An 18,303-nucleotide genomic window follows, 5' to 3' on the forward strand; every position below is an offset into this window, starting at 1 on the left:
TAGGATCTTGATTATTCATCTCTTCTTTTTAAAAATTAATTTATTTATGGTTGCACTGCGTCTTGGTTGCTGCGCTAGGGTTTTCTCCAGTGGAGGGGCGGGGGGCGCTATTCTTCCTTGAGGACCAGGGATCTAACCAGTGTCTCCTGCATTGTTAGGCGGATTCTTACCCACTGTACTACCAGGGAAGTCCTATTTAGCTCTTTCTTAAGAGCCCTATCTTACCCCTAGTCCCTTCCCTGGGTCCTAATTATAAAGAAATTGATATTTCTTTTACATGCTAAAACTCGAATACTTCAAGAGCGAGGGGGACAGCATCTCAGCGCTTCCAGTATTTGCTACTGTCTGGCAGAGTACAGGGGTGATGATGTCCGTTTAAACTTTACTTCTCCATAAGATGGGTACCATTATGAATCCCATTTTACAGGTGGGGAGACGGAGACAACTGAGATTAGGTAACTCGTCCAGGCAGTGCTCAATACAATTTTCTCGACTGAATTAACATGTATTTTGGGTGTATTGTGGCTGCAACATGGTGCTCAACAAAGTTGTCGCGAGTGAAGAAATAATGTTTTCTGCAGTTTTTGGCTGCTTATCCTCAAATCTCCACATGGCCCGCCCCTACACCTAAGCCCCGCCCCCCAGCAAGCAATGGCGCATCCCTGTTTTGAGTTGAACCTTGTCTCTTACAACATCCAATGGCAGACAACCGCTTAAGCCGTTCCTCCTGTGATAGCCAATGCGCGCTCTTTACCTTGAGCCGCTTTTCTTGTGGTACCCAATGGCCTTTAACTCCATATTCTGCCCCTCCTCAGAGGCGCGGTGACTAACAATGACGCGCCCCCTACAGTGATTGGGCCTTCTTTCTTTTACTATCCAATGGCATGCTTCCTACTGAAGGCCCCGCCTCCCCTGGCGGTCTATGGCCCGCCTCTCTGCCCTGGCTGCCCGCCTCTTCACTCTTTGAGCGCCTGTGTTTCCCTCCACCCACCTTTCCTCTTTCACCTCCCATAACCTCCTTCCCCACCCATTAGGCTTCTTGGTCACGCCCCCTTGGATCTACCCGTTATCCAATCCCGTTAACTTGCTCTGCTCCAACCCCTCTTCTCATTGGTCTCCTTGTGCCTCTATCCCCGCACGTGGTTCTGAGCGACGTCGTAGCCCGCCCGTGACGGCTGGAAGGCGGGACTTCCTGCGGGGTGCTGGCCAATAAACACGCTTCGACTCGCTACCCCGGCCACCGCCCCCGCCCCCTCGACGCCCTGCTCCCGCCCCCGGCTTTGCCTCCCGCTGCCGCCGCCTCAGCCGCAGCCGCTACCGCTGCCGCTGCTGCCGCTTTCCGCGGCCTGGGCCTCCCGCCGCCAGTATGCCGCACGCCTTCAAGCCCGGGGACTTGGTGTTCGCCAAGATGAAGGGCTACCCGCACTGGCCGGCCCGGGTGAGGCCGCGAGGGAAATGGGCCAGGCGACGGAGAGTCGGGGGTGGGGGGTGGGGCAGTAGGGGCCACGGCCTGAAAGACTTAGACACTGGAGGTCTGGGGGGCTCTGGGCCTGAGGAACCCGCGCGCCCGGAGTTTGGGGGGACCTGGGCCTGGGGGATCCGCTTGCCTCGAAGTGTGGGGGTCCCCAGCCTGTAGGACCCTCGCGCAGTGGTTGTGGGCGAACCTGAGCTCGGAGGTTGAGCGTCCTGGACTTGAAGAATTCGCCCGCTTGGGCTGTGGGGGGAACTTGGGCCTGAGGAACCCTAGCTCCGGGGATGTGGGGTGTCCTGAGCCTGGGGTCCCAGAGCCTAGGGACATGGTTGTTGAGGGACCTGGGGCTTGACGGACCAGGGTTCAAGTTTGAAGGCGGTGAACGGAGTTGAGGAATTTGGGATTTGAGGAGAGAGCCCAAACTAAGGGAAGGAGGTGCCCCAGAGAGAAAGATATCTTTGAGGGGACAAGAGGAAGCCAAGTTCTGAGGGGGGTCCTAGAGAAACATGTGAAGGGGTCTAGGGATAAGGGTTCCAGTAAGGGAGAAGAGTTGAAGGTCAAGGTTGAGACGTGCTCAGGAGGGCTGGTGCTTGGAAATAGGGCTGGGGGCTGTGTTTACAAGGTCGCTGGAGCTGTGGGGGACTTGATTTGAAAATATTAGGCATCAGAGACCAGAGATTGGAGTAAGACTTGTTTGGGGGACCCTCGGCACTTGTGCCCTGGGAGGACACCCCTGCCAGACCCTAGGGGAGGAGTCTGGTTGGGGCATGGAGTTGGGGGTAGGGGGTGGGGAGGAGGGCTTGGGATGGAGAGAGGCCTGAATCAGAGAGCAGCCACTGGTACTCAGGCTGGAAAGAGAGTGCTAGAGGAGGGGGTTGGGTCAAGAGGACTCTGGGGATCCCCTTTGGAGGAAGCTGGGATCCAGAGATGATGCGAAGGGTCCAGGTCTGACGGAGTCTTGAGCAGGAGTCCCAGATTTCCAGAGTGAAGTTTCAGGCACTGTTTGTGGGGCAGGCTGGTGTGGAGGAGGGGCCCTGAGGTTATTGTCATCCCCGAGTCAAAGTCACCCCAGGACCAGGGTTAGTGGAATATGCACTGTAGGACTGAAGGAGTTTGGAGGGGGAAGCAGGTGAAGGATGAAGGTGAAGGTTCGTCAGGAACAAAAGTGGCCTGGGAGGTACTCTGGGTTGCCTGCCCTGCCTGCCTCTGGGTGGAAGTAAGCAGAAAGGCATTGCCCAGGGCTGGGTGTTTGGTTGCAGAGAGGCCACCATAAGATGCCAAGAGTGGGCTCAAGGACCACTAACCAGGCAGTGCTGAGAGTGGTCCACAGCTGGTGGTGCTGCTGCCAAGATGTCTAGGCTTCAGGCTCAGAGGCAGGTCCTAGGTTAGGTCAGAGCAGAAGCAGGCCTGGAAGACCTGGCCAGCTGGTCTTCAGGGTGATACAGTTTGGTGATGCTTGCAATGGACATCTGGGCCCCCAGGACTTTGAAGAGTAGCCCAGAGAACTGAGGAAGGATGTTTGGGGTAGAGGACAGGGAAGGTTCCAACTGCCCAGGCTGTGAAGAGGACAGGAAGGAATTAATGGGGACCAGAGAACCCATTCTGACCTAATTTGCTCGGGCTTACTTTCTTGGGGGCACCAGAGTGATGAAACTTTACCGACACTTCCTTTCCTCCCAAAGTACCAGTTTCTCCCTCTCCTCCGCCCCCCGCCCCCCACCCCCCCCACCCCCCCCCACCCCCCCCCACCCCCCCCCCACCCCCCACTGCCTCAGCTGGCTCTCCAAGCCCAGAGAGCTTCCAAGCACCTGATTGGAAGGGAAGGGGCTGCTAGCTTTCTGTGGGGAGATGACTGACAACTGCTGGAGCCCATGGGCCTGCAGGGAGAGGGTGGGACTTCCTGGATGCTCGGGGCCTGTCTCCTGCAGCCCACCCCCTACCCTCTGCCTCCTTGGAGCTGCCAGCTGCAGCCTCTGGGAGCCGGATCACCGATCGCCTCTTTGGGGGAGGGCGTCCCGTGCGAGGGCCCTGGGAGTTCACAGAAGCTGGTCTTGGACCCACCCCCTGGCTGCTTAGAGCTTTTGGCTTTACCCAGGTGAAACACCTACCTTGGGGAAAGAGAGAGCGGGGGAGGGTGGGGGGTGGACGACGACACAGGTATGCAGTGTTTCTGGGGGGGAGCACTGCTCAGAAGAAGGCAGAGGCCTAATTAGAAGGTGATGCGTCTTCCTCCCTGAAAGGGCCCCTCCCCCCAGCATGCTTCTCTCCAAGTAACAGCCGATTTCTTACGGGTTTCCTGGGTCACTGGGTGAAAGCTGCTCCCCACCCCCTAGCTGGCCTCTCACTGGCCTCTTCCTACAGATCGATGACATTGCTGACGGTGCCGTGAAGCCCCCGCCCAACAAGTACCCCATCTTCTTCTTTGGTACACACGAAACGTAAGTGTCCCCCACTGGGGGGTGGCTTCTTGCTACCTGGTGCCTCCAAGGTGGCCTGGCTCACAGGGCCTGGCCCTGCGTTTCCTTTCTCCAGAGCCTTCCTGGGACCCAAGGACCTGTTCCCCTACGACAAGTGTAAAGACAAGTACGGGAAGCCCAACAAGAGGAAAGGCTTCAATGAGGGCCTGTGGGAGATCCAGAACAACCCCCACGCCAGCTACAGCGCGCCTCTAGTGAGTCCTTGCCTGGGGAGGTGGCGGGCACACGGGTGCACCCGGAACCAGAGGTGGTCTTAGCGCGCCTCTTGTGAGTCGGGGCGGGGGAGGCGGCGGGCACGCGTGCACCAGGGAGGAGAGGTGATCTTAGCATGCCTCTGGTGAGTCCGTGCAGGAGAGGGCAGCAGGCACTCATGCACCAGGGACCAGAGGTCATCTTAGCTTGTCCCATCAAAAAGGAGCAGCCTCTGGGCCAGGGCTCCTCCCACTGGGCACTACTGACATTTAGGGGCCCAGTCGCTTTCTGTAGGGGGCTGTCCTGGGTACCATTGGGGAGGGGGAAGCATCCACAGCCCCTCATCCCCTTGATGCTGTTAGCTTCTCCTTTACCCAGTTGTGCCAAGCAAACATATCTGCATGAATTGCCAACTGTCCCCTGAGTCAGGTGGAGGCGTGCAGGGTCCCACCCTGCTTCCCCCAGACCCACAGCTCTAGAATTAACCTGAATGTATAGCAGTGTTGTGAGAGCTCCTAAGAAACCTTTTGTTTTCTAAGGAAAAAAATATTTTTCTTTGAATAACACCGTTTCCTTCCCCCCTTACTGCCAGGTTTCTAGACACGGGAAAAGGGTGTAATGAGAACTCTTGCTGAGGTGGGAAAGAAACCCTAAAAGTCACAGAGACAACATCTGAGTGCCAGATTACCATCTGAACATTCAGGGGAAAAAGGGAATTTAGAGAAGCTGAAGTTAAATTTGTTTAAAAAAAAAAAAGTCATGGGAAGCTGAGGGCGAAGTAGGGGATGGGTGCCTCGCTCAGGGTGTTTGGGGGAGTGATGCAGAGGGGGTGGCGGGGTGGCCTGGCCTCAGGAGTTGTGGGCTCTAGGTTGGCCGAGAGACTAAGCAAATTGACTGCAGGGCTCAGAGCTCAGCTGTTAGGGAAGAAATGGACATCCGGCGTGGTCTGTGGGCAGGGAAACGGGAGTCAGAGGATCTGTCTGGTTTCTGTGAATGAAGGTCTGTGTAGCTCTGCAGCATCTGGTCCTGCTTGAGAACACAGGGTCTCGAGATGGTCTTCATGTGCCTCTCCTGTGGCTCTGTCCACCCACCGACCTGGCCCACCCTCCTGTATAGACAGACCCCTGGGGCGTGAGGGCCACGGACCAGGCTGGGGATCAGGAATCCCAGGTGAAACCGACGCACCTCCTGTCTTCTGGGAGCTCACTGTCCAGAAGTCAGGAGTCCATTCAGCAGATCTCTCCTCTGCTGAAGGTTTGGCAGGCCCACCCTTCCTGCATGTGTGTGCTCTTACTTGCACCTCCTGTGAAGAGTCTGGGAGATGGATGTTGCCCTTGTGTTGGTGCCAGCCTTTCTCCCGGCTTTGCATGTTCCCAACTTGGATAAAGGGATTGGACATCCTTTAAGGTAGTTGACGAGATCCTTTTCTGGCCCCAACCCAAGTTCTAGTTAGTCTTGTCTTAAGTTTCTCACCTCCTGGTGAATCATCGCACCATTTAGTATTTATTACACACCCTCAGCCTGTAAAGTACAGAATAGATAGATGCCTGCCCTCGAGGAAATGAAACTTGAAAACAGTGTGGCCCTGATACTCAGTCATCTCCGCACAGACTCCCCAAGTTGAGAAGTTGCTGTAACGTATTACTGCTGTCTGGTTCTCGGACCTGTCAGTGCTTCCAAAGCGAACAGTGGTTTCAAAACGTGGATCCCAGGGCCCCACCCTGGGAGGTTTAGATGTGGTGGTTTAGGGCTGAGGCCTGGGCACCTCGAGGCTTTTCTCCCTCATTGTCACTTCTCCCGGGGCCCATCCACAGCAGTCGTCTGAAAGTGCTGCTTTTTGAGGGTGCCCCAGCAGTCTGTCTTTTCATCCTATACGTTTTCAGTTTATTTTTACATTTCAGGTGGGAGTACAGACTCCTGTACAAGACTGAAAAGTACAAAAGAGCAGCCACTCTGTCTCCCTTTCTTCATAAGGTAGCCCCAGCCTCCAGTTCCTTGTGTTTCCTTCCAAAATTGTGTGTTCACATAGCACTCTGCATAGCTGCCTTTTTGGAAATGCACTTGGCCTTATTCCGCACAACTGGTCCCCTTTGTCGTGCAGAGAACAGCTTCATTTTTTTCGACAGCCTTCACTTGGTGTGCTCCCACCAGGAGCGTGCGGCCGGACCTGTTCCCACGTCCCCCCGCCAAGCCAGGAAGTAGGAAACAGTGTCTCAGAGTGGTTCTGTGTCCCAGCTGAGATGGGCTGTGGAGGTGGGAGGTTGGCAGCCTCTTCCCCACTTTACAGCTGAGCACACTGAAGCCCAGAGCATTCACTGGATTGCCCAGAGGGACCTAGCTAGAATGTGAGACCTGGACCAAGGGCTGTTACACTTTTGCGGCCGGTCACTCTGTGGGGTGTCCTGGGCACTGTGGGCTATGGAGCAGCATCTCTGGTCCCACCCACTTGATGCCAGGACCCCCCTCCCCCACCATCTTGATAATCCGAATGTCTTTAGACATTGCTAGATACCCCCTGGGGGACAGAATCACCCCTGGCTGAGAACCACTGACCTAGGATCCCAGTTGATACCTCTTTGTGACCTGGCAGAAGAGGAGATGAAGGGACCTGTCCCACTAGCCAGTTTGTGCTGCGCTGGGACTCAAACCCAGGCCTCACATCTCCTAGGCTGAAATGCTTTTCTGGCCAGTGCAAGGTGGTGGGGTCCTGGCAAGGCAGGCAGGCCCGGAGACTGACCAGCCTCTGTCCAGCCCTGACCTGGGCCCTCCACCCTCCTCTAGCCACCCGGCTGCTCACCCTCACTGCTTCTGGCTCCCAATTCCTAGCTTCTATGGTGTTTCCCGTCACCCTGGAGGCCCCGCCACACACACACACCCTCATACTCTTTCATTCCTTGCTTTTTTTCTCGACTAGCATGACCCCTCACTGTAATCACAGCAAGGAAATGTGGCCTTTTTTAGTTTTTTCCCCCAATGTTTTTTTTTTTTTTTTTTTTAATATTTATTTGGCTGCATTGGGTCTTAGTTGCCACACATGGGATCTTCAATCTGTATTTTGGCATGTGGGATCTTTAGTTGTTGGATATGGGGTCTAGTTCCCTGACCAGGGATTGAGCCTGGGCCCCTGCATTGGGAGCTCGGAGTGTTAGCCACTGGACCACCAGGGAAGTGCCCTCTCCTGCCACTTTCTTCTCTTCCCTGCACCCCAGGCACACCGACCTCTTTGGTTCCTAAGGAGAGCCTCATTCGTGCCTCAGCTATACAGTAGGACCTTATTGTTGTTGGTATGCTGTTTTGTTTGTTATTTGAGGCATGTGGGATCTTAGATCCCGGACCAGGGATTGAACCCATGACCCCTGCAGGCGAAGCATGGAGTCCTAACCACTGGATCGCCAGGGAAGTCCAATGAAAGTGAAGTCGCTCAGTCGTGTCCGACTCTTTGCAACCCCATGGGCTGTAGCCTATCAGGCTCCTCCGTCCATGGGATTTTCCAGGCAAGAGTGCTGGAGTGGAATGCCATTTCCTTCTCCAGGGGATCTTCCCAACCCAGGAATCAAACCCTGGTCTCCCGCATTGCAGGCAGACGCTGTACCGTCTGAGCCACCAGGGAAGCCATATATAGTAGTTTCCATCTGCTAATCCCAGCCTCCCAATCCTCTCTCATCCCCCACCCCTGGACAAACACAAGCCTGTTCTCTCTGTCTGTGAGTCTGTTTCTGTTTCATCGGTATGTTCATTTGTGTCATACTTCATAATTTTAAAAAAAAGTTTTTATTGGAGTATATTTGACTCACAATGTTATGTTAGCTTCAGGAGTACAGAAAACTGAATTGGTTATGCATATACATGTATCTACTCTTTCAGATTCTTTTCCCATTAAGTCATTATAGCGTGTTGTGTAGAGTCCCCTGTGCTGTGCAGTAGGTCTTCATTAGTTGCCTCTTTTATGTATAGCAGTGTGTACATGTCAGTCACAATCTTCCAATTTATCCCTCCTCTTCCCCTTCCCCCATGATTATCTTAAGTTCATTTTTAACATCTGATTATATTTCTCTTTTATAAATAAGTTCCTTCACACCATTTTATAGATTTCACATATAAGCAGTATCATATAGTACTTGTCTTTTTCTTCCTGACTTGCTTCACTGAGTATGGTCATCTCTAGGCTTATCCGTGTTGCTGCAAATAGCATTATTTCATTCTTTTCATGGCTAAGTAGTATTCCTTTGTGTGTATGTGTGTATATGTATATATATATATATATATACACACACATACCACATCGTTATCCATTCACCCATCAGTGGACAGGTTGTTTTTCACGTCTTGGTTATTATTGTAAATAGTGCTGCAGTGAACATTGGGGCACATGTATATTTTCGAATTATAATTTCCTCTTGATATAAGTCCAGGAGTGGGATTGCTAGATCCTATGGCAACTCTGTTTTTAGTTTTTTTGAGGATCCTTCGTACTGATTCCAATAGTGGGCTGCACCAGGTTACATTCCCACCAGCAGTGTTGAAAGGGTCTCTTGAAATGGCCGTGGCTGGTCCCCCACTAGATTGTAAGCTCCCCGAGGGCAGGGCCCACACCATGTTCTCCTCTGGGTGGTGCCATCCTCCCGGCACAGTGCCTGGCACCTGGCCTCTGCTCACAGACGAGCCCAGCACTCGGTGAGCATGGGGCAGTGCTGTCTGTGTTGGCTGTCTCCTTGGCTGTTACTGCCTGAACTGATGCTTTGCGTAAAACAGAAGTGCCTTGAAGTTCACCTCAGAGGTCCTGTCCTAGGTCGGTCTCCTCCTCATCAGTACTTGGAATACTTTTTACAAAAGTCAAACCTCCACGGACCTCCTACCAGTCTGGGCACTGGCCTGAGTACGCCACTCTGTCTCACCCGACCACAGCCCTGTGAGACCAAAGCAGTCCTGTCCCAACGGCTCAGATGTGGGAACGGAGGCCCAGAGGCTTACGTCACTGGCCCAGGGTTTGCCCTCAGATCCCGCAGTGCCCAGCACTCACGGGTCCATCTCGCCCTCTGCCTCAGCCCTTGGAGCTCCCTGGGCCTCAGTTCCTCCGTTTGGAGAGCAAGCAAACCGGATCCTGACACTCGAGACCCGGCCACTGGATGCGGTCCGTGCAACAAGCTCTGTGGTGACCTGCTGTCTCTGTCCCCCACCCCCCAGCCGGTGAGCTCCTCTGACAGCGAGGCCGCTGAAGCGGATCGGGCAGGTGGCAGTGAGGATGATGAGGACCGGGAAATCGTGGCCGTCACAGCCGTGACCGCTGCAGCCACCAGTGACAGGATGGAGAGCGACTCTGACTCTGACAAGAGCAGCGACAACAGCGGCCTCAAGCGGAAGGCTGTGCCCTTGAAGGTAGGGACAGGGCGGGCATGCCTGCCTGTGGGGGCTGGGGCCCTTCCTCTTCCTCGGAGGCCCCATCTGGCCGCCTTTTCTCCCTCCTCGGCCTTTCCTTGTGGTTTTTAGTACATTCACAAAGTTGTGCCAGCGTCACCTCTGTCAGTTCCAGAACTTCCCATCACCCCCAAAAGAAACCCCATCCTCTTTGGCAGTCCCTCATGTCCCTACACACAGCCCCTAGTAACCACGACCCCACTCTGTCTGTCTGTGGATCTGCCCGTTCTGGACGTTTCCAGCAGTGGAGTCCCACCCTGCGTGTCCTGCGTCTGCTGCTCTCCCTGAGTACCGTGTTCTAAGAGTCCATCCACGTGATAACGAATGTCAGGGCTTCTCTCCTTTGCATGGCTGAGAGAGGCTCCCAGGTGTGGAGGGACCACATTTGTTTATCCATCATCTGTTTCTGGCCATTTGGGATGTTTCCACTGGGGGACCATCACAGATAACACAGCTGTGAACATTCATTCATGTACAAGAGTTTGCGTGGACGTGAGTTTTAAATTCTTTTGGATGTATTCTCTTTCCTGCTTCCTCCCAACCCCTTCCTCTGCCTTGTGACTGCTTCTGAATATTCGGGTGCAGAGTGAAAGGGTTAGGATCTAACAGCAAATTCTTTTGATGGAGGGAGGCATTCTTTTATTTATTGCCCTTGCCACACAGCATGTGGGATCTTAGTCCCCCAACCAGGGATTGAACCCACGCCCCCTGCAGTGGAAGCGCAGAGTCTTAACCACTGGACCGCCAGGGAAGGCCCTTTTTAATGATTTTTTAAAATAATATTTGGTTCCAATTATAACAATAAGCCATCATCATTGTAGATTTAAAAGATGCGAAAAGCATAAAGCAGTGAGTGAAAAACGCCCAAATTCTCTGAGGGGGCTTTTGTGCCAAAGGACTGGAAGCATTCTGCTGTTTCTGTGTGCTCTTGAGTGTGATCAAGTGTGTGTGTGTGTAAAGCACAGACTGGCAATCATGCACACAGTATGTGTCTTGCTGGTTTTCCACCTAATAGACAAGCATTTCCTATTACTTGAAGGTTCAATTTTCAGTGGTTGAGAAGTAATCTCTGATATGGATGAATTCTAACCAACATTGTTAAGAGTATTGGACCTTTGGCTTCTCCACTTGGCATTGTTTCTTTAAAAGTCTCAGTTGTTTCTGTTTACAGTTGTTGGAGGAGTTAACAGAAATATGTCAAATGTCCTCCTCCCATCCTGCCCCTTAGAGAGAAACCAGAATTTGTAGGTTAATATGTATCCAGGTTTTACTTTTTGCTTTCATCTTTGCATTAAATGAATGTCATTATTACAGTTCCTTTTCCCCCATACTAGGGAGACACTTAGACAACCTCTTTCATTGTTCACCCAGCACCCCAGCTCATTTTTGGTGTTCTTTCCCCATGGTTGGCAGGGGCAGGGAAGGGGGATGGTCTGTGTCTTTTTTGCCAGGTCTCTATGTGTTTGAGTCCTTTAGGAATTTCTTATGAGTGTATTTGGGTCGTATTTGTACTCTGTGACTGGCTTCTCTCACTGAGCATCGTGTCTAGGTTCAATATACCTGGTTTTTATCAGATTCTCAAAGGGGTTCCTCCCCTTCCGAAAGCTTCGTAGGCTCTGGGTGCTCCATCAAGCACAAGGCCTTTCTCAGTTGCTGATCCATTTGGGCTGCTCCCCTTTTAGATGTCGGTCTCAAAACGAACTCGAAAGGCCTCCAGCGACCTGGATCAAGCCAGCATGTCTCCATCTGAGGAGGAGAACTCAGAAAGCTCCTCTGAGTCAGAGAAGACCAGTGACCAGGTGAGCAGCTGGCCAGAGCAAGAGCACAGCGAAGGGATGCTCGGGCGGGGCCGCATGTGGGCCTGCTGCCTGTGGGCCCCATGTCCGGTTCCCTCCTCTCCACCCAGGACTTCACCCCTGAGAAGAAAGCTGTTGTCCGGGCCCCGCGGCGGGGCCCCCTTCCAGGACGGAAGAAAAAGGTACCGAGGTTTGGTTTTGTTTCCTTCCCACATGGTGGCCTGGGAAAATTCCTTGCGCATCTCTCCATGGTCAGCCGTGGCCCTCTGTTAGGGGTGGTCTGTTTTTGGAGGAAGGGAGGCCATAGCCCCAGAGTGACCCCAGAGCCCACTGACATTTGCCTCACCTTCACTCCTGGCTTTGCTCTGTGGTTTCCAAGCACAGTGTGCACAGAGCACCTCCCTGGAGGAGGCTACCCTGCTCCCTGGAGAGGGACTTAGAAGCCCGTTTGGGAAAGAGATGCTAGGGTCGAAGGGGCCAGGGTACTATTAGGGGCCCTGTGAGAGAGAGAGGAAGGAGAGAGAGAGAGAGAGAGTCTGTGTGTGTGTGTGTGTGTGTGCCTGAATATGTGTATATGGGTATGGTGTGTGCATGAGTGTGTATGTAGCAGTTTGTGTTCTCACATGTGCAAGGGCCTGTGTGTGTATAAGCATGTATATACAAGCATGGTGTCTAGGTGTGCACATGTACCAGTGTGTGTGTACGAGTGTGGACATGATATAGTGTGTACATGTATGTTGGAATGTGTTGTTTTACGTGTATAATAGAATTTGCATAGGTGTGTGAAAGCATGTGTCCTGTCTGCATGTGTACAAGTGTGTTGTGTTTCTGTACAAGTGTGTGTGTCTGTGTGAGCGTGGGCTGCACGTACCTGTGTGTGTCAGTATGTCTCAATCACTGTGTCTCCTGCAGAGGAGGGGGTGGTCCAGGCGGGTGCCGACACCCTGACCGGGTGAATCGCTGCTGCCTGGGCTCCTGGTTCCAGGCCAGAAGGAAAGGTCTCCATTTGGGGGAGGGGTGCCCGCCCCCCCCCACCCCTCCTCACCCTGCCCGGCCTCCTCCAGAAGGTGCCGTCTGCATCAGACTCGGATTCCAAAGCAGAATCGGACGCGGCCAAGGCCGAGCCGGTGCCCCCAGTGAGGTCACCGTCGTCGTCCTCCGCCTCCTCCTCCTCTTCCTCCTCGGACTCGGAGGTGTCGGTTAAGAAGCCTCCGCGGGGCCGGAAACCAGGTAGGTTGGCTGGGGCTGCTGCGTGGGGCCTGGGCTGGGTGGGGCTGGGGGAGGCCCTCCAAGAGATGACCCCCCCCCCTCCACCAGATGCGGGCGAGCTTACTCCTCTTTTCTTCTGCAGCTGAGAAACCTCCGTCCAAGCCCCGCGGGCGGAAACCTAAGCCTGAGCGGCCGCCCACCAGCTCCAGCAGCGACAGGTGGGTGCAGGGATTTGGGAGGGGCGCAGGCGGCGGGTGGGTGCGGGGGCCCTGGATGGGGAGCACTAGGTGGGTGCAGGGCCCTGAGGGGGGGCGCAGGCGGCGGGCGGGTGTGGCTCGAGGCCCCATGATGGCGTGCTAACCAGCCCGCGCGCGCGCGCCCTCAGCGACAGTGACGAGGTGGACCGCATCAGCGAGTGGAAGCGCCGGGACGAGGAGCGGCGGCGTGAGCTGGAGGCGCGTCGGCGCCGGGAACAGGAGGAGGAGCTGCGGCGGCTGAGAGAGCAGGAGAAGGAGGAGAAGGAGCGGCGGCGCGAGCGTGAGCGCGGGGAGGCGGCGCCTGGGGGCAGCGCGGGCAGCAGCGGTGACGAGCTCAAGGACGACGACGAGCCGGTCAAGAAGCGTGGCCGCAAGGGCCGGGGTCGGGGCCCGCAGTCGTCCTCCGATTCGGAGCCTGAGGCCGAGCTGGACAGAGAGGTACGTCTGTGTAGCACCGGCTGAGTGCCGGGACCAGAGATGGGGCAGCAAAGGCGGCCTGGAAATGCAGGAACCCCCTGCTGATGAGCTGACACCGGAGGGGTCTGTGCCTTGGGGGCGGGCAGGGTGACAACTGGGATGACAGGGCTTCTATCTCAAATAGGATGGACCTCATGGGCTGCAGGTGGGCAGCTGACATTAAGGAGTGAAGTGAGAGATTTGGGAAGATGCTTGGGGGAGGGGCTTTCAGGGAGAGAGGCACAGCACATGCAAAGGCTCTGGGGCAGGACTGCACCTGGTGTGCTGGAGGGATAGTGAGGAGACCCGTGTGTCTGGAGCAGAGTGAGCCAGGGAGAGGGAGCAGGGAGGGCAGCCAGCGGATGGGGCGGCTCATGCAGGGCCTGGTAGCCTTCTGGAGGACTTGGTTGTTTATGTGGGAGCCCTGAAAGACTGAGCAGAGATGGGGTGGGTGCTCATGGGTGCCCTCTGGCTGCGGAGTTGGGGGATGGCTTGTGGGTGAGTGAGGAAGCAGTGAGGCCTCTTGTGATTGTCAGCTCCTCGCCTCATGGCTCTCACAGGCCAGCCTGAGCCCAGGAATTAGAGCTTCCGGGCCTACTGCTTTTTGGTGTGAGCCTAGGAGCCCACTCTAGGGATGGTGGAGGGGAACAATGCCCTGTTCTCTCCAGCACTCTTTGTCACAGAGTAGGGGGGCCAAGTGCTCTGGCATAGGAAGTGTCCTGCTCAGCCAGAGGAATGCAGTGGGGCCCCCCACTGCTGGGTAGTCCTTTCAGGGCTGAGAAGCTTCTGCATGGGGATGGGCTGGACATGAGGTCCATCCCACCTGGTCTCGCAGCTCCCATCTAGGTGGAGGTGGTGGCAGGGTGTGTTGAGCTGTATCTTTGCCTGCTGCTCCAGCCCCTTTTGTTCCCTGGTTGCTGCAGGTGAAGAAATCAGCTAAGAAGCTGCAGCCACAGGGCACAGAGCCTGCGAGGAGACCCAGCCAGAAGGAGAAGAGGGGGCGTTCTGAGGAAAAGCCACGAGCCAGGTCTGATCCCATGCTGCCCCCCCCCCCACGGCCCCCCTGGTCCCCACAACTCAGGGGAGGGCCCTGGGGTCCAAAGTCAGTTTTGGAGACTGCAGCAGTTGAAGTATCTGGTTCTCAGGACCCCATCAGGGTGTGCAGGAGCCTTCCCCTGGGCGACCCTATCCCCGGGGCACCAAGCTGTATCTGGGGCACCTGTGGTTGTCACACTGGGGGCTCCTGGCACCTGATGGGTGGGGGCCAGAGAGGCTGCTCCTACCCCACAACGCCGAGATCAGCCAGCAGAGGATGACCCAGCCCAGACTGCCGAGCAGGACGTGGAATTGGAGCTGTACTAACATGTCTGCCACCATTTCCTAGCGTCAGATCAGAGCCGCTAGTAACTCGTGCACTGGGGTTTATGTAACTAGCCACTGACCGTTAGTCACCTGTTTAAAAAAAAAAAAAATTGTTATCTGCTTCCTGGAGGAAGGACTGATCTCGCTGGTCCCCTCGGGCACTGCCCTCAACTGGATCGAGTGGGCCCTGGTCCCTGGTGGGGACATGGATCAGGGGCCCGCTAAGGGCTTGGCTGACTTTGGCTGACTCTCCACAGGCCCGTGAAGGTGGAGCGGACCCGGAAGCGGTCAGAAGGGTTTCTGCCAGACCGGAAGGTTGAGAAGAAGAAAGGTGAGGGGCTGCACAGCGCTGGCTGCACCCTGGGGTCTTCGGGAGGGACAAGGGGTGGTCCTGGAAGAGCAAGTGGCTCCTGTCGGCGGGGACTCCACTCAGGCCCGGTGCTGCCTGCTCTCCTACCTGCAGAGCCCTCCGTGGAGGAGAAGCTACAGAAGCTGCACAGTGAGATCAAGTTCGCCCTGAAGGTTGACAATCCGGTGAGCCCTTCCTTGGGGTACAGAGGTCATGGCTAGGTCCCCCATCCTCTGACTGCTGGAGCTTCCTGAGAGGTCTCAGAACCCTGAGGCAAAACCAGGCTACCCAGGGTGGGTGCCCCTCCATGAGGGCCAGCCTGGCCTCTTGGGCGTAGTTCTCTGCACCTCCACCAGGTGGTGCCACGTGAGTCCTGGTCCTTCCCCTGTCCCGGGCTCCTGGCTTCCTGTAACTTGGCCCTCCCCCAAAGGGGGAGCCCCAGGGTCTCCCTCTCCACCCTCTTGGGCCCCAAGAGCCCCCTCAACTAGATGCTGATGCTGCTGACTTCTCTCCCCACTTGTAGGATGTGAAGAGGTGTCTGAATGCCTTGGAGGAACTAGGGACCCTGCAGGTGACCTCACAGATCCTTCAGAAGAACACGGATGTTGTGGCCACGTTGAAAAAGGTATGGCAGGGTCAAGGGATTGAAGGGGCTGGGAGCATGGGCCTGCTCTGGGAGCTGGGCTGCCTGTGGTCAGCGAGGAGGAAGCCGTGCTCATGGGAGGCACCGCCAGGGGTGGTTGGTGATGAGGGAGGGTGTCGGGACTGGGGTGAGGCAGCTGCACCTTCTGAGCCGGGCCTCTTGGTGAGCCAGATCCGCCGCTACAAGGCTAACAAGGAAGTGATGGAGAAGGCGGCGGAGGTCTACACCCGGCTCAAGTCTCGGGTCCTGGGACCAAAGATCGAGGCCATCCAGAAGGCGACCAAAACCGGGTCAGAGAAGGAGAGGGCCGAGGCGGAGAAGGCCGAGGAAGTGCTGGCCGGAGAGGAGGCCCCCACAGAGAGGGCGGAGGATGAGGCGAGCACTGGTGAGGAGCTCAAGGGAGGGGCCAGGGTGGCTGGCAGGGCTCTGAGCATAGGCCGGTGCTCCCCCCAGACTGCCTGGGGGCATGATCCGTTGGCACTGGCCGTGCAGGCTGGCTGTGCCCACAAGGTGGCCGGCGCTTGGGCCGCACGCCCCTGTGCCGCTCACAGGCACTGCCCTCAGAGTCAGGTAGTCTGAGAGGCCGTGTGCGCTGCCCGGTGTGCGAGTGTTGCTGGAGCAGGCGGCCATGGGGGTCTGGGAGGAGGGAGGGCCACGGGTGAGCAGAGAGGAGCAAGGGCCGAGGCTGCTGGGCCGGGAGGGCGTGCCTTCCGGGAGCGGAGGGGTTAGGTGGGCCTGGTGAGATGCTTGGAGCAGCCTGGCAGGTGGGCATCGGCAGGGAGTCGGCAGAGCCGAGGCTGCCCAGGAACACTGAGGCCGTGTTTTTCCTGTGTCTTCTGGATCTGGCCTTGGCAGGGTTTTCCCTGGTGTTGCTGGCTGTTAGTTGACCAGCCCCTCCCATCTTTGGGCTGCATGGTCGGGGCCGGCTAGAGAAGGACCACACGCAGCCTGCTGTCCCCGTGTGTCTGGTGGCTCGGGGATGGAGCAGTGAAAGCAGAGACAAACAGGTTGAGGGAGGTTTGCGTGTGGCTCACGCTCTTCAGACAGGGTTGCGGAGTCCCCAATGGTAGCCCCCTGCCGTGACCCATGAGCCTCTCTCCCACAGACCTCTCAGCTCCCATGAACGGCGAGGCCGCGTCCCAGAAAGGGGAGAGCGCCGAGGACAAGGAGCCAGAGCAAGTACAGAACTCGGAGGAGGGGCTGGGGGGTGGCTCCTCCGAAGACCTGCTACACAACGAGTAAGTGTCACCCCAGCTGCAGGGCCCATTTCCAGAGAAGGCACCCCAGTGTCTGAGCCACTCTCAGTGGGGTCTGGGCCAAAGGGACTTCTGTGCCGCACGCTGAGCCCCCAGCCCCATGGAGGGAGCTCTGAACTCAGAGCTGCTCTGAGCCTGGGCTTGGCGTGGGGGGTGGGCTGGCTTCCTCCTGACCCCCGTCGTGGGGAACAATGGTGCCTGCCTATGTGTGGCGGGGCTACAAGGGGAGCAAGTTGGGCTCTGTAGGAGGGGGCAGACAGACAGGTGGCCTGCTTACCCTGCCCCTACCATTCTCCCCCAGCACCGTGAGGGAGGGCCCCGACCTGGATGGGCCTGGGAAGGAGTGGCTGGACCGAGAGCGGCTGCGGATGGACTCGGAGTCCTTGGACGAGGAGGAGAGCTGAGCCGGGCAGCCTGCGGCCAGGCCCTGCCGTCCTGAGCAGCTGCCCATTGGCCAGCCTGGCTCCTTCCTGGTGCCCAGAAAGCAGAGAACTGTTGGGGAGACGCTGTGCTGTTCGTTTGTATTTGTCCCCCTGGGTTTTTTTTTTTTGCCTAATTTCTGTGGTTTCCAACCCACATGAAATGACTATAAAGGGTTTTTATAATGAAAAAAAAAGTCACTTTTATTGGCTTGGCTTTCTAAGCAGTGGTCAAGGGCCAGTCCGAGGACAGAGGGTTTTAAAGCACAAGGTCACTGTTAGTTGTGGATGTGAACTTGGTTCTGATGGTGCCCATGGCCCCGCAGGGCTGATGAGGGGCAGGGAGATGGGGTGATCGAGGTCTTTCCCGAAATACCAGGAGGGGTGCTGCAGGCTGTTGTCCTTGACATTTGGAGGGCGAAGGCCTGGGGAGCAGGCCTCTCTGTGGACGTGGGCCGAGTGGCATCTCCATTCTGAGCTTCTCTAGACCAGGGAAGGGGGTAGTGTGTGTGTGTGTGTGTGTGTGTGTGTGTGTGTGTGTGCTTCTCTAGACCAGGGAAGAGGGTAGTGGGTGATGTGTGTGTATGTGTGTGTGTGTGTGTGCATGTGCGTGTGTGTGTGCGCGCGCGCGTGCTTCTCTAGACCAGGGAAGGGGGTTGTGTGTGTGTGTGTGTGTGTGTGCTTCTCTAGACCAGGGAAGGGGGTAGTGGGTGGTGTGTGTGTGCGTGTCTCTAGACCAGGGAAGGGTGTGGGTGTGGGTGTGGGTGTGGGTGTGGGTGTGTGGGTGTGTGTCTCTAGACTAGGGAAGGGGGTAGTGGGTGGTATATGTGTGCGTGCGCTTCTCTAGACCAGGGAAGGGGGTAGTGGGTGGTGTGTGTGTGTGTGTGTGTGTGTGTGTGTAGTGGGTGGTATGTGTGTGTGCGTGTCTCTAGACCAGGGAAGGGTGTGTGTGTGTGTGTGTGTGTGTGTGTGTAGTGGGTGGTGTGTGTGCGTGTCTCTAG

General features: G+C 56.2%; 1 protein-coding gene across 1 annotated transcript; it reads left to right on the top strand.

The window, feature by feature from the left end:
• On the top strand, nucleotides 1,274-18,197 carry LOC102172140 (hepatoma-derived growth factor-related protein 2). The gene is made up of 16 exons (XM_018050875.1): nucleotides 1,274-1,438; nucleotides 3,833-3,909; nucleotides 4,004-4,142; nucleotides 9,325-9,516; nucleotides 11,238-11,354; nucleotides 11,462-11,533; nucleotides 12,416-12,581; nucleotides 12,703-12,778; nucleotides 12,946-13,255; nucleotides 14,197-14,300; nucleotides 14,893-14,966; nucleotides 15,099-15,169; nucleotides 15,508-15,609; nucleotides 15,799-16,012; nucleotides 16,733-16,865; nucleotides 17,185-18,197. The coding sequence occupies exons 1-16, from the start codon at nucleotides 1,367-1,369 to the stop codon at nucleotides 17,285-17,287; spliced, it is 2,022 nt and encodes a 673-aa protein (XP_017906364.1). The 5' UTR covers nucleotides 1,274-1,366; the 3' UTR covers nucleotides 17,288-18,197.

This window comes from Capra hircus, chromosome 7 (assembly GCF_001704415.2).
Source record: "Capra hircus breed San Clemente chromosome 7, ASM170441v1, whole genome shotgun sequence".
Lineage (NCBI taxonomy): Eukaryota > Metazoa > Chordata > Mammalia > Artiodactyla > Bovidae > Capra > Capra hircus.